General features: G+C 34.2%; 1 protein-coding gene across 1 annotated transcript in view; it reads right to left on the reverse strand.

The window, feature by feature from the left end:
* Positions 1-13,371: 13,371 nt before the first annotated feature.
* The window catches only part of LOC110370031 (mucin-2), a 29,644-nt gene continuing 28,032 nt past the window's right edge, over positions 13,372-14,983 (reverse strand). Inside the window, exon 7 of the mRNA XM_021325719.3 lies at positions 13,372-14,851. Coding sequence (XP_021181394.3) covers positions 14,746-14,851 — 106 coding nt within the window. The 3' untranslated portion in view covers positions 13,372-14,745. The remainder of the gene's footprint in view (positions 14,852-14,983) is intronic.

Genomic DNA, 14,983 nt, shown 5'->3' on the forward strand with positions numbered 1-14,983 from the left:
GTATTTTCTCAGAAATCTTAGAATTGTATGTTTAGGACAAAAAGTGGTGCAGGCTTTATTTAGTAACTTTTTGTTGAGTTGGGCTGAGCATAATAAAATTAACTGGGCTTTCCAAATCCTTAAAAAATATATTAATCTGACTTTCAAAAGCTTTAAAAAAAAACCGGCCAAGTGCGAGTCGGACTCGTGCACGAAGGGTTCCGTAAATTACAGTTAAATCAACCTATCTCAAAAACTATAAGAGATACTTTGATCAAACCAAAAATCGTTGAAAGAGTTAATTAGCATGCATCACCTCTATTTTTTTTAGAATTTTATACCCCGTAGTTATAAAAATAGAGGGGGGGGGGACATACTTTTTACGACTTTGAGAGCTGATATCTCAAAAACCGTTCACTTTAAGAAAAATGTTTTTTAGAAAACTTTATATCATTTTAAAAGACCTTTCCATTGATACCCCACACGGGTATGTACATCGAAAAAAAAAATTTCATCCCTCAGTTACATGTATGGGGGGCCCCACCCCCAATTCTTTTTTTTACTATTTAGTGTCATATTTTTGTAGCGGTTCATACAACACATATTCCCATCAAATTTCATCACTGTAGTACTTATAGTTTCCGAGTAAATCGGCTGTGACAGACGGACAGACGGACAGACGGACAGACGGACATGACGAAACTATAAGGGTTCCGTTTTTGCCATTTTGGCTACGGAACCCTAACAAAACGAGTTTATTTAGTAAAATATTTAAAGAATGTTTGATTTCACAAAATTCATAGTTCAGCCAAACAAATGTAGCTATTGACATAAGTGGCTTGGCAATACTTGGCATAACATCATATCGACGGGACAATGGGCATTCCAGCGCGGGCGGGCAGGGCCGACGGCGGGCGGTGCGGGGCGCGGGGCGGGATCGACGTGTCCCGTCCTATCCTATTGTGCAAGTCGACGTTTCCCGGACACCAACTTATTAATTAAGTACATAATGTTAATAACAACAATATCTGCCTTGCCTTTAAGTTTTTCCATATTACACGCTTGGTGATTTGGATTGAAAGCATGCTCTAGGATCGTAACAGTTATAACACATCACTGTATTTCTATTTTCGTTATTAATAAACTTCAATTAAAAATCATAATTGATTTTTGTATGAAACATACATTTCCTTCAATTCATTCTTTCAGTTTTTAAGCGAGTACGTACACTTGATGACGGGATGGCAACGTATCGTAGGTTCCATAAGAAACACGTTTAGAGATGTTGGGAACTCGCCCAACTCGTAATAATATGTAGGTAAGTGGGTATTCAACTAGATTGAATGCGGGCGGTTCATTAGCAAACAAATTGTCTTTTAAATTCCTTATAAATCTTAACAAGGTAAACAAAGATTAAATTAAATGTTTGTGTTGATTTTGCTGTATTCTCGCTATGATAAGTACTACTAGGAGACTTAGATATGATGACAACTGACTACAAAGCTTGATGTCACTTGAACTCTAATTATTTTATAATGGTTTTTGTTGACTTTTCATTATCCACTTTTTCTAAACTAATGCTTATTTTCGGCAGTTCTGCAAAACAATAAAAACAAATGGCTTGCGAAATGCGAAAACGTTAAAGTTAGGTCAATGAACATTAAAAATATTTAAATATACTTATAACTTACTTAAAATTAACCATTCCCAAGTCATAAAGCGTACATAAGTAAGTTTGTTCAAACTTAAGAACCGGTCCGTAAGAGAAATTGTTAACTGTACTTGATGACTTCGTAACTAAACACATATTACGGAATATTGTATAAAGATTATATAGCTCGTTGTTTTGCTGAATTATTCGTTTGGAAGCTCTCCTTTAATGTATCAAATAAATATTTCAACGTGAAAGTAAGGCAGCTCAAAGAGATCATTTTATCTCGGAGACAATCCTACACTTTTAATGATATAATTTTCCTTCTCCACAAAGCTGTAACATTTCAAGTCGGTAGACGGCTACGTGTATTTATAGAGATGTGTTGTTTATTAATAGTTTATATATATTTAGTTCGCAGTAAGATTATGTGTATGTAATAATGCAGACTAGTGATTTAGTACAGGTTTTGCTCGCGAGGATCTATATTTCTTAGTTCGCATCGAGGGAAGACGTTATGACTGAAACTTAAATCGGTAGAATAGTGTTGAACTATTTTCGTTTGGTTGACTATTTTAGGAATTGCCTGATTTGATTTTTTTGTGTTTGAGGTTTTGTTTGTAAGAGTCATTTTTGTATTTTGATTTTCATACTGTTGAATCTTTGAAAACTTTTTCTGAAATTGTGATTCAGTACTTAGGTACAGGATTATTGAATTAACAATACAATCTGCTCTAATAGACTTTATCTTTATAGAAAAGGTAATTTAGGTTACTACCATCCGTTAATCAAAAAATTATGATAATTAAAAAATAACTCATAGTACATATTTCAAATTCCATACCTGTGGACAATGCAAGTATATCATAGGTATCAAATATATCCATAATACAAAAGTAGCGTCCTACGGGCACTTACTATATTCTCAAAATTATGTTGGCAACATAAGCTTAAATTACCTAAGGAATAAGTTCTGAGTCGTTTTATATTAATATTTCATGAATCTCCAAGGTTTCCCTGTTCTCTTTGCAAAAGTAGGTTTACTCACACTAGAGAAAATCCAATTCGCTGTGTCGTGCACACGCTCGCACACAGGCGCGCGTGACTTGAGGGAAAAATAAAATTTCTCGCTAAGTTTATAATGGGAAAACTTTGAGAACCACTTAATTATGTTAATGTTTGAAACAAAATTTTAGAAGAGACGTTTAAACACGACAATGATTTAATTTAAAAATAGTAATGTATTGACAATTTATGTACGTAAGTCAGTTTTGCTTTTTATTAATATCTGATAGGTATTCAATATTTTCAGATTGAAATCGTTATACAATCGGTTTGTTTTAAATCAAGACGACTTTGATTAGAAGTCTTTATCGTTGAAATTATCCCTCATTCATCGTTGAAGGCATAATTTGCTGTAGAGACCATTCAGGTTAGTAATTTCTAAACTCCAAACGTAGCTTTGAAAATACTTTATTACGAAAAGCGTACATTAAATACAAACACATCAAGTTGAAGTAGCATTGCAGAGCTTTAATTGCATTTTAGTATAGGTGGGAAATTAATATCTCGAACTAATCAAAGTTTAGTCGGTGTTTCCGAAGCAAGAGCCGTGTCTAACTATCTATGTAGTTTGTTTTCTTATTTCTGGTTCCCTATTACGTAGCTTTGTGTTTTTATGAAGACTGAATACCTACAGCTTCAGGTTGTTTTGAATGCGGTTATTACTTCCTTTTCATTATTTAGTGTTCTCGACACAATAATTATTTCTCTACATATTTGTTCTAGCATTTCACATCTCTATACACATTGTAGGCATAGATTTCGGGAAAAAATGCAACGATGTTGGTTCATTAAGACCCACGTTAGGGTAAGCTTAAACCGCATATGTTCAAAAGGAAAAAAATCATGAACCTCATTTTCATTTTAATGAAAATATCATTTCCTTCCAAGGAGGTATATCCAAAGTTTACATCCGTCATTTTGCATGGGCCAACGGTCGAGTGGCGGTGGCAGGGGTGCAAGGGGGTCGGCGCGGCGGGTGGAGCGGTGCCACCCCGCGAGCACCCCCCGTCCCCCTTCGCGGGATCGATACGTCATTTGAGCTGGTCGCCATGGAGACCGCGAACGGAGCGGGGCGGCGCCGCGGCTTCGGGATGGTGGGTGCACGGCGCTCCGCGGAGCCCGCGAGCCCTCGCCAAATGAAAAAATAGATACAACCTTATTTGGGACAAATCCCTCTATAAAAATTGCCATTTTGAAGATTCCTTCAAATTATATCTCGTGTTTGTATTATTTCATCTGAAGTAGAATTCTTAGGATTGGTACCGATATAGATATTGCTAAGGTTATATAAATTTTATTCAAAAACTTATGTTTACGGGACAATTGTAATATAAAAATGTTCATTAATATGTTGGTAAACCGAATACCCGGTAGGTAGTCCATTTCCCGATTAGTGTCAAAATATAAAATAATTTATCTAAGTAGAAAACCACGCTATTCCTAAAACTACTCGTATAATGACGACATTCTGTAACTCTACATTAGAGACGGTACAGACAGCAATGTTTTATTTAAGTTGTGTCATTGCCCTGTGGTAAAATACGTAAGAGGGTAGTTCAAATACGTAAGTAATAGCTTTGCGTAATTTATGTTTGAGTATTTTCACGGGCAGTCTCTGGCAAAATATTTGAGTAACTAATATTTTATTTCGTACCACTAAAACTGGGAACGTTTATATAGCGAACAATTTAGACCTATTGACCTTTGACATTTCCTATTGGATTCTTCAACCTATTCTGCTTAGTCGTGTATTGCAGGTGTATTATATACACTTTAGATCTGTCGGTTTAACCTTCTAGCGGACACAAGTTTGGGGTGTCAGAGGTTGTAAACCGAATATGTTAACTACCTATGTTATGTTCTTGTAGCTTTGCTTTTATTGAAATTTAATAGGACAACGGTTAACCCTGTTTTCTGATAAGCGGATGTTGCCTTTCCAGATACGTTTAATTCTGATTCTCTTTTTCTGCCTTCTAATAATCCAAATTTATTAGCATTTTAGTTCTAAAAAGAAAGTGGTGGTAACGTAGCGGTACCTTTGCGAATATTTCAGGCAATGTGTCATTTTTAGAATAAAATAACTTTATATTTCTAATACTTACTAAGTTGGCTATCTACTCAGTAACTATAAAGATAACTTTTAATTAAGTTTCTTTCCAATTTAGAACCAAGGTTTTTCTTCAGTTTTATTTTTAATTTAGTACTTAAACCAACTAGTGGGTTGGATACATTATTTTGTCGTTTTTAATAAAATACAATATAAATTGTTAGTTAAAGCTCGTTCAAAGATTAGACAAGCAGATAAAAGCCCGTTCCACGGTACTAAGTTATCAATACGTAATGAGGGAATACAAAGCGAGGGAGAACACTGAATTCAAACTTGCTTATTTTCCCTTCATATAAACATTTTATGTGTTTTTTCTTATTGTTACTATTACATGTTACTACATATTGCAAATTGTACGTTATATAATGTATGAAGGCAGATATTCAATAAAATTAAATTGATAAAATGACGATAAGATCTGAAATAACTCGTTATTGTTCCACTAAAAGGGCAAAGACCGCTTCTCATAAATAGAGCGTTCAGAAAATCTGTTTATTGACTTCGTAAACAAAATAGTTTGTTATAAGAATGTTGAACAGTCTATGAATATAGATATCTCGACTTATTTGAAATCGACAATAGACATTATGCTTCGAATGTGCCACACTTTTTAAGAATATACTTAGGTAATATACCTACCTATTTATTGAAAACATTAAAGTCACTAGAACTGTATTAATGGTCCAATAAAACATTGAAATCTCTAAAACAGTACAAACCGACATTTACTTATCATTGTACAATACAATCTACAAATATACAAACTTTCAAATACGTGTATTTGCTTATACAAACAAGAAAGTTAGCGAACAATATAAAAGTAATGGGATAGAGTGAGAGAGCCTGGCAGGCGGGCGTTTGTGCGACAGAGATGGAGTTATTCAAATTGAGGGTACATATTTCTACATAGGTAACAAATAGCTTGTTGAGAAAAATATGGATATTCCATTTGAGGACTAGGCGTCTCATGTTATGGATTGTTAATAAAATAACCTGCGTGTTGTTTTATCGCTCTACATTATTAGTATTACTGTAGAGCTTATTGAATTTAGTTTTTTTTTAATAATTTTGTAAAGCGTTTCTTTCTTAACCGTCGAATCTTACTAAATACTGGAGAAACAGATGTCCGTTGATGGTATGCGATTGGCTTTATGACCCATTAAAGACAATAAATATTTTTTTTCGATTCAACGTTAACCATCACATTAATGCGGTTCGGAATAATAAGCTATTATCACGCGGAATGAGCCCTCCCACCGACATCGTCTATAAAGAAAATAGTTATCCCTCTACTTTATAAGGCTTTACTGTACTTAATCGATTCTATTTGTCACAAGGTTGTGGACAAGTTTATTAATTTCAATACTTCCCTTTATCCTTACTAAATACCTTTATTGCCAATTTTGCTTTTTAATAAAACAAAGTCAGGATGATCATCATTGTATTCATATAGACTCTTTTAAAGAGCAGGGTTTAATACGCAAAATCGAAACCTACCTACCTATATTACCTGAAAAAAAATCTACAAGTATTTAAAAAAGGGAAAATAAATATAAATAACATATGAAATAATGATCATAAATAAAAGATTGTGTGTGAAAGGAGTTATCAAATAAAACGAAATGAAATAAAAACAGAAGACATCTAAGTTGCCAGCGTGGTATTTCCACGTTATGATTATTGAACAAAAAAGTAGAAAAGTTGAAGAGAGTTGCAGGAGCAACTTCAAGAACAGGTATTTACACTGTTTGAATATGTAGGTTGTGCAGGTAGTTTGAAATTATTTTCTATAAATGTTGTCAAAGGAAAAGAAGATTTAATCTTTTTCGTGTTTTGATTGACAAATTGAACGTTTGTTTTTGTATCAATACTTTTGATATTTTTACCAACGTTTATTTACATACAATCATTTTAAATAGAAATCGAAAATGGAGTAGATTAATAGGGAAGGTCCGAATAGATTGCTTTAGAATATCGGATTTTTGTTTATGCATCTGACATTCCTTTAAGTCTTTAATCAATTTACATGCTAATAGTTAAGTTAGTGGCCTAAAATTATTTTTCTTTGTACCGATTTATATTTAGTTTGTAATGTATCTTTATTTTCATTGATCTTCTTACCGTTCAAGGGTTAACCTAATCTTTATAAACCGCTTGTGGCACAGTTATTTTGAAGTAGATTTTTTTTCAGAAAGAATTTTAGGACAATAATATTTAGCATATGTACGTCTATATCAGAGTTTTTATACTGGTTCATATTGTGGGTGCTTACATTGGCTGTACTACTTACCGTATCGACATTGCCGTTATTTAATTACGTACTTCAATAAATGCTTAATTGTTTCAATTAGATGACTTCATTCAATAGACTTGCTCATTTTAAAGACAAAAGATACTGCTTTACTGCCTTATAAATTGTCTTATTTCAATAAGTAGTGAAAATACTTTATCAGACTAAAATTAGAATTTATTTTTAAAAGGTATTGGGCGCCACCTAGCGGTATTACTGCTTACTAGCGTTAGGAGATAAACCAAACCAAGGGTGGAGCCATCTGTGTTCAAGATGCTCTATTGTTACGGATGCCAGTAAGACAGGTCCAGTAGAATCTAAAGATAGTTTAAAGATAGCACTTGTTTACATGAACCTAGATGAAAATTTAATGCACTAGGCACTTCATAGATATTCGGTAATTTCTTGTTTATTGATTAATTTAAAAGACTGTTTGACCCTTTCTGGAATCGGACCAAAACAGATAGTTTATAACTTATACTAAAAACATATAGGTACCTATAGTAGATAATAGGTACCTTGTATTCTCAAAGACGGCTTTACAAATTAAAAAATCGAATAATTTTGGATAATTGAAGAATTAATTGTGTAACAAAAGTAAAACAAGATTTTTCAAATTACGATACACATCAGCCAAAAATTACACCTAGTCTCATCATATCATCCAAGGCTCTATAAAGGAAAAAAAATACTTCAAATTGATGACAGTAAATTAATAAAATCAATTTTACATATTAATTTAATAATTTCTTGATTTCAGGCTGTAAGACCAACCATATTGCTAGTGCCTTGGATCGTAACGCCTCTACAAGTCTGTTTAAGTGTCGAGAGTATGAGATTTGCTCTCTTAATTATACCAGGCGAACAGAGAGGAAGCTCAAAGCTGTCTGCTCTTGATGATGATGTTCTATCTTTAAGCCATCCTACTCCCAGGATTCAGATAAAGTAGCCTATATATATAATAAGTAATGTAATTACATGCTTTTATTTTACTTTCTTTGCTGGTTAATCGGTGACAAATCTTGTAAGCTTTTTACCACTTCCTCTAGACTTACGCATTTGATGTATAGTTCCTTAGGCTTAGATTTTTAGTTACGATGAAAATGTTATAGAAATTGTCTGATGCTGTGGCCTGATGACGATGTCTTTTAACGAGAGAACTTCCCAGGAGTAAGGAACATAGATACGAAACTTTGGCCAGTTATTTTAGTTAATGACAATTTATTATGAAAGGAATAGAACGTGAAAAGCTTATTGAAAAATATGATTTAATTTCATGATACTCGTACTTAGAGGTAGTGCTTGATTGTGCTTCTTATGTTTGAGTTGTATTATTGCTAAGTTTAATAGAATCAATTGGATAGTTTTTGATGTGATTATGTGAACCATCTTTAAGTTCAGTATTCCGTGTGTTCGGATGTGGAACGCATTGCCCGTTACGATAAGACAGGCTCAATCATTAGCCGTTTTCAAGAGAATGTTAAAAAGCCACTACCTTTCCTCCTAACGGTAGAATAATATTTATAAAAAGTATATATATCTAGCATTGACATTATTTAAAGGTATATATGTATTTATTGTTATTATTTTATGTATATATAAACATATATGTATGTATATATATTTAGTTTATAATTTAAGTATTTATGGTAATAATATTTAGGTGCGCAAATTGCAGGAGCAAGTGTACACTTAGCCTAACTGCCTACCGTATAATCTTTTCCTTCTCGTCTCAATCCATCCTAAGGTTGTCTGGTAGAGATCGCTCTTAGCGATAAGACCGCCCATTATGTCACCTACCTTAACTAGATTTAGATCAAAATTGTAAAATTGGTGTACCTAATAAAGTATATCTATCTATCTATCTATCTATTCCTTGCCTATGATTAACCGTAGGTACTTATCTTATATACATATACTGAGCTTATTTTATAAATAACACCGTACGTACAAAATATTGTTTGATGGGTACAAACATACAAACATAAATTGGTAGAGTATATCATGTTATTTACAATCTAAGCGCTACATTCCGTCTTAACATAATATAATAATAATAATAATAAAGCCTTTTTATTTCCCAAACAATAAAAATAAGTATTACATTAATTCACATATAAAAAAATAAATAAAAATATAAAAATTAACAAAATGGATTTCTACTATATTAATTTAATTGGGATACCCATTTAAGGGCGAAGGCCTCCTCCATCTTATGCCATTCATCTCGGTCTTGTGCTATTCTAGTCCAGGTAGGGCCGGCCACTGCCAAAATATCATCGCACCATCGACGTCTGGGTCTGCCCCGGCTGCGTGGTGCATCGCGAGGATACCAGTGTAGAACTTTCTCACTCCAGCGTCCATCTGTGGCTCTAGCTACGTGTCCTGCCCATCGCCATTTCAATTTGCTCGCTAGTTCAACAGCATCTATTATTTTAGTGCATTTTCTTATGTCTACGCTTCTTTTTCGGTCTCGGAGTTTAATTCCTAACATACTCCTCTCCATTGCTCGTTGGAAGGCTTGAAGTTTTGATGTAACTGCCTTTGTTAAAGTCCAACTTTGGCAACCGTAGAGTAGAGTAGGCAGAATAATGGTATCCATTGCTTTCTTTTTCAGGCGAATCGGAATGCGAGATTTAAATATTTCTTTTAACGACCAGTATCTTTTCCATGCACTGTTTATCCTACGATCTACTTCATTTTCTGTCGGTCTGTCAAATGAGATGCTTTGCCCAAGGTAAACATAGCTGTCTACGTATGCGATTGGTGTGTCTTGTATCATCATTTGTACTCTTGTGCTGTTGGTTAACAAGCATGTCTTTCTCGCGTTCATGTGAAGACCACATTTTCGGCTCTCCTCATCTAGAGACTTCATCATGCGCTCAAGATCTGAATGTGTTTCACTCACCAGAATTATGTCATCTGCGAAGCGGAGATGGTTTAAATACTCGCCGTTTATGTTGATTCCGACATCGCGCCAATTTAACTGTCTGAAGACATGCTCCAAAACAGCGTTAAATAAGTTTGGTGAGATGGGATCACCCTGCCTGACTCCTTTTTGGATATTAAATGGCTCTCCTTTTTTCTCCAATTTAATTATGGCTTTGCTGGTTTTATAAATTTCTTTCAAGATGTTTATGTACTTGGTATGTACTCCTTGTTCACAAAGAGAACACCATAGAGATTCGTGGGAGATAGAGTCGAACGCCTTGGAGTAGTCTATAAATGCTATATAGAGTTCTTTATTGTGCTCATTGTACTTCTCTATAATCTGTGTTATCGTAAAGATGTGGTCATTTGTAGAAAAGCCCGATCTGAATCCTGCTTGCTCTCGAGGTTGGTTTTCGTCTAAAGTCTTTGAGATCCTTTTTACTAATAGACTCGTGAATAATTTATAGAGTGTTTGTAACATGCTCAGTGGTCTGTAGTTGTCCATTTGACACGGATCGCCTTTTTTGTAGAGTAAGGTTATAATTGCAGTATTCCAGTCAGGTGGTATTGACTCTTGTTTCAAAATTTCATTAAATAATCTGGTTAAAATAGGTGTTATTGGCTCTCTAATGGCTTTTAATATATCATTTGTTATGCGGTCTTCTCCAGGGCTTTTCTTAGTTTTTAATTGATGTATGGAATGCCTTATTTCGCACTCTAGAAATTCTGGTACACTGTCTAAATCGGCTGGTTTCATACTATGATGTAGGTCTTCGTGAGAAGCAACATGCTCATATAACTTAACATAAAATTCTGTCGCGATGTTTAATATATGATTTCTGTCCGTTACTTGGTTTCTGTTTTTTATTAGTTGTGGAATCCACTTTTTGCTGGAATCTAGTCTTTTGAAAGCTCGTTTAACAGATGCGAATTTCTCTAATTCATTCTCTATGACATTATATCTACGTTCTTTGGTTTTCCTATGTATTTGTTTTCTTATTAATTTGTACAATGCCGATAAATGTTTCTTTTCTATGCTAGTTTTGTTTTTCTTTTCTTTTAACAGAGTCCTTTTCTTTATTAGTCTTACTAGTTTTTCTTCTATGACATGTTCCTTGCACACTTTGTTGTTTTTTAGTTTGTCTCTACAACATTTAATTTTTGTGATTAAGGTGGAGTAAGTGTCATTTATGTTTGTGAATTTCATGGTTTTAATTTCTTTTGAAAATTCTTCTTTTAGATACTCTTGCTCAGAAGGCGCCATCTCTATATTGTTGTTCTTCCCGAAATGTTTTCTTGAAGTGATGCGCTTGGTGTGGAGTATTATTGTAGCACGTACCAGCCTATGATCAGTAGGATGTGTAGTGGAAATGACATCGACATTATGGATACTGTGTTTGTTCTTTGTTATAATGTAGTCAATTTCATTCCGTATAACACTATTGGGATGCAGCCAAGTCCATCGACGATTCGGGTTCTTCTTGAAATAGGTATTTGAAATGTGTAATTGTTGTTCAAAGCAGAAATTTATTAAGATCTGGCCTCTTGGGCTACGTTTCCCATATCCCCACGATCCCATAACATCCTTATCATCTTTCGTGGGCAAACCAATCTGTGCATTAAAATCTCCAATAATAAATGTATCTCTATTCGTGTTTACCATCGCTTTTCTGAGATCATCGTAGAATCGATCTATGTCCTCCAGTGTAGATTGTTCAGTTGGCGCGTACACTTGAATCACATACATTGTCTTACCTTCGATGGATATGCACAGTTTTGCTACTCTATCGGACACTGGTAAAAAGTCTTTGATGTTATTTTTCAGTTCCTTTTTTATTAAAAATCCAACACCGTTCCTGTTATGGGTTTGTCCGTGGTACATAAAGATAAGATCTTGATATTCTATAATTTCTTTGCCTGCAAGTTTTATTTCAGATAGTCCAATCACATGCCAGTTCAGTTCAGCAACAGCATATTTTAATTCGATTAATCTTGACTTATCAATTAATGAACTTACATTCAAAGTGCCAATATAGAGGTATTCGTTTTTTCTTGTATATATAGGGTGAGATGGAGGGTTTTGGTCTGAGACCCCCGCGGTGACCGGCCGTGGTGGGGGACGAGGTTCTTGAAGGCTTGTAAATGTTTGTAGAGATGTTTGTGGAGGGGCCTGTGCTAGTTGTTATGTGCTAGATGTCTCCTTCGAGTAGCTAGTCTCTGGAATTTCCCTTGTATTCAAGGACTCAGTTTGTGTTTGTGCGGCGGGAGCATCCATTTTTGTTGTTCTAAAAAAGGTGCTAATGTCCCTCTTGTTTTTCTTGTGAGACTGCGTGTGTGTATTGTTTTTAATATGGTTGTTTTCATTCGGTGATAGTGATAAGGTTCGTTTATGATTTCGATTCTGATGCCCATTGTTATCTTCTTTTATAATAATTTTATCATATTTTAAGAACGCTACTTTCCCTTGGTCTCTTAGATGCCTAGTAATGAACCACATATCAACCAAAAGGGAACCCCTTAAATACTTTATTATGGACTCCCCTTATGTACTTCTTTATTGTAATCCCTTATCTTCTCTAATCAATAAACCTTATGTACTCCCCGTATATACTTCCTTTTATACTTTCTTACGAACTACCCTTATCCCTCCTTATGAACTTTTTTATGTACTCCCTTTATGTTCTTCCTAATATTCTTTATTATGTACCCACCTTATGTACATTTATTATAAAGTCGTGTGAAAGAATACACGTAGGTACGGTATGTGTGGTATTTTGGAAATTCTACATTGCCCACGCAGACGTAGTCGCGGGCAACAGCTAGTTATATATATTTGACTACATTCATCTTGCGACTTCGTTCGCGTGGAGTGGTTACTTTGCTCAGAAATGAGCTACTTTTCTGTTTCTGTTGGTCGGTAATTATCTCCTTGTAATATAGGGACATGAGCCAGATACTTTTTATCAATTGATACGTATTATTATAATTATCTGCGTTAATGATGTACTTTCTTAACGACGTAGAAGAAAAGGAACCTTAGATAGTATTTACGCAGAGACAAATATCTCCTGCTAAGTAAAAAAAAAGCATTTGTAAGAATCATTTATATGGGTATTTGTATTCCTTCTAAATAACATTTGCATTTTCTTTAAAGTGTCGTAATGATTATATTAGATGTTAGGGTAGAAAAAAAACAATCTGACCTCGAAACTCGAAAACTCGGAAATTCACTCACCCCGTGAAGCTATTAGCAAAAACTAAAAGGTTAAACTGGGGTCTTTCTAGACAATGCTTTAAGACAAAGTATACGAAACGGTATTGTATAGGGTGGAAATCAGGAAAACATCATTTTCATTTGAAATATTTTATTCAAAACTCATTCGCACAGTTGTACAGACAGCTAGATCGTCGCTAGTCTCGGTAAAACCTCATAAACAAATAAAATATGATTTTAATGATATAATTTTTGTGATTGAATGTATTTCTTTTTTAAATCGGTGAAATATTCAATTCACAATAAACTTTAAGACCAATACTTCTATTGCTACGACTTTAAATAAATAAGAAGAAATATAACTACAACTTGCGCACAGATAAAGGTTGGTACGAATTAATGCGATCTAACATGTTCAGCACCACCCGGGCACTGAAATGGTCGCAACAGTCCACTAAACTTTCGTACCCATCTCGATCTGCTTTATTTATAAACCTACCAGCACTTTAATATCAAAAGTTATAAAAGATCCTACAATATGTTTTCTTGTCGTCATATTGTAAAGTTATTTTACAAAACGATTAAAATATTGGCCACTATCACTGAGTAAGTGCTAGTAATAATCACGCGTCTTCCACGAATTAAAGAAAACAAGGACGGTCACTTTCTGTAAGACGTGAAATCAGGAAAAGCATCGGCCAAGGATAACTCGTCGACCGACGCTTTTCGCATTTATAGTAAACGGCCTTTTACTTCTAAAATTATAATAGTCACTGGTCTCAAAACATGGCTTAAGTACTATACACCTAAAATATATAAATTATTACAAATTAAGTAAGGCATTTACAACATCAGGGATCCTTAAGATTACTCTATATTTACACGATACGTTTAGATCGCATTCAGTTGCATCGTGTAAAAATAAAGAAATTGACTAAGCTTACATCGGTAAAACAATTAAGTTTACATTTAAAATGGTCAAGATTTCGGCGATCTGAATGACCCTTGAAGCTTGATCTTGGTCGAACTTTGTTTAAGAGAATATTAGCTTCGCTTTGGTCAATACGAATTTTAATTTATGTGTGACATTTGATATTTTTGAACTTTTTATCATCGAGGCCTAGTCGTTTACAACTTAGCACTATCGTTTGGCACTGATTTTTGTTACAAAAGATAAATAATATAATAAATTAGCCCTAAATTGAAGACTAAATATTCGTAAAGAATTTTGTTTCAGAAATTAACATAAAAATTTAATATTTTAATCACAGTCATGAAAAGTTGGTTCCTTAATAGATTGAATTGCGCGTGCCACGACATTTATGAAAAGTAAAAAAATCAATAACATAGATTACTACATATGACACGAAATCTTAAACTACTCCATGGGGATAATTTGAGTTGAGCATTATTCTTGTGCAAAGAAGAGTAGATGGAATTAATTATCACATAGGCGCTTCATCCTTGTGATGGCGTGTACGAGACATTTTTGTATCTCTCGTAAGTCTTCACCTTCGCCTCTTGGCGGACACAGCAGCTGCTATCATTTGTCTTAACATCGGCTCCGGAGTGCACGCCTTGGGATCGCATTTCATCTGACCGTCTCCTCCACATCTGAAAAAGTGAGTAAAACTTATTGTTAAAATCATTTAATCTTTTAAATTATTTTTAGGTGTTTATTTATGTAAAATGTGTTGACAGGCGCCTGTTTTATTATGAAATTCGGGTCTACTGATGAATGATCGT

This window comes from Helicoverpa armigera, chromosome 9 (genome assembly GCF_030705265.1).
Source record: "Helicoverpa armigera isolate CAAS_96S chromosome 9, ASM3070526v1, whole genome shotgun sequence".
NCBI classification, from domain to species: domain Eukaryota; kingdom Metazoa; phylum Arthropoda; class Insecta; order Lepidoptera; family Noctuidae; genus Helicoverpa; species Helicoverpa armigera.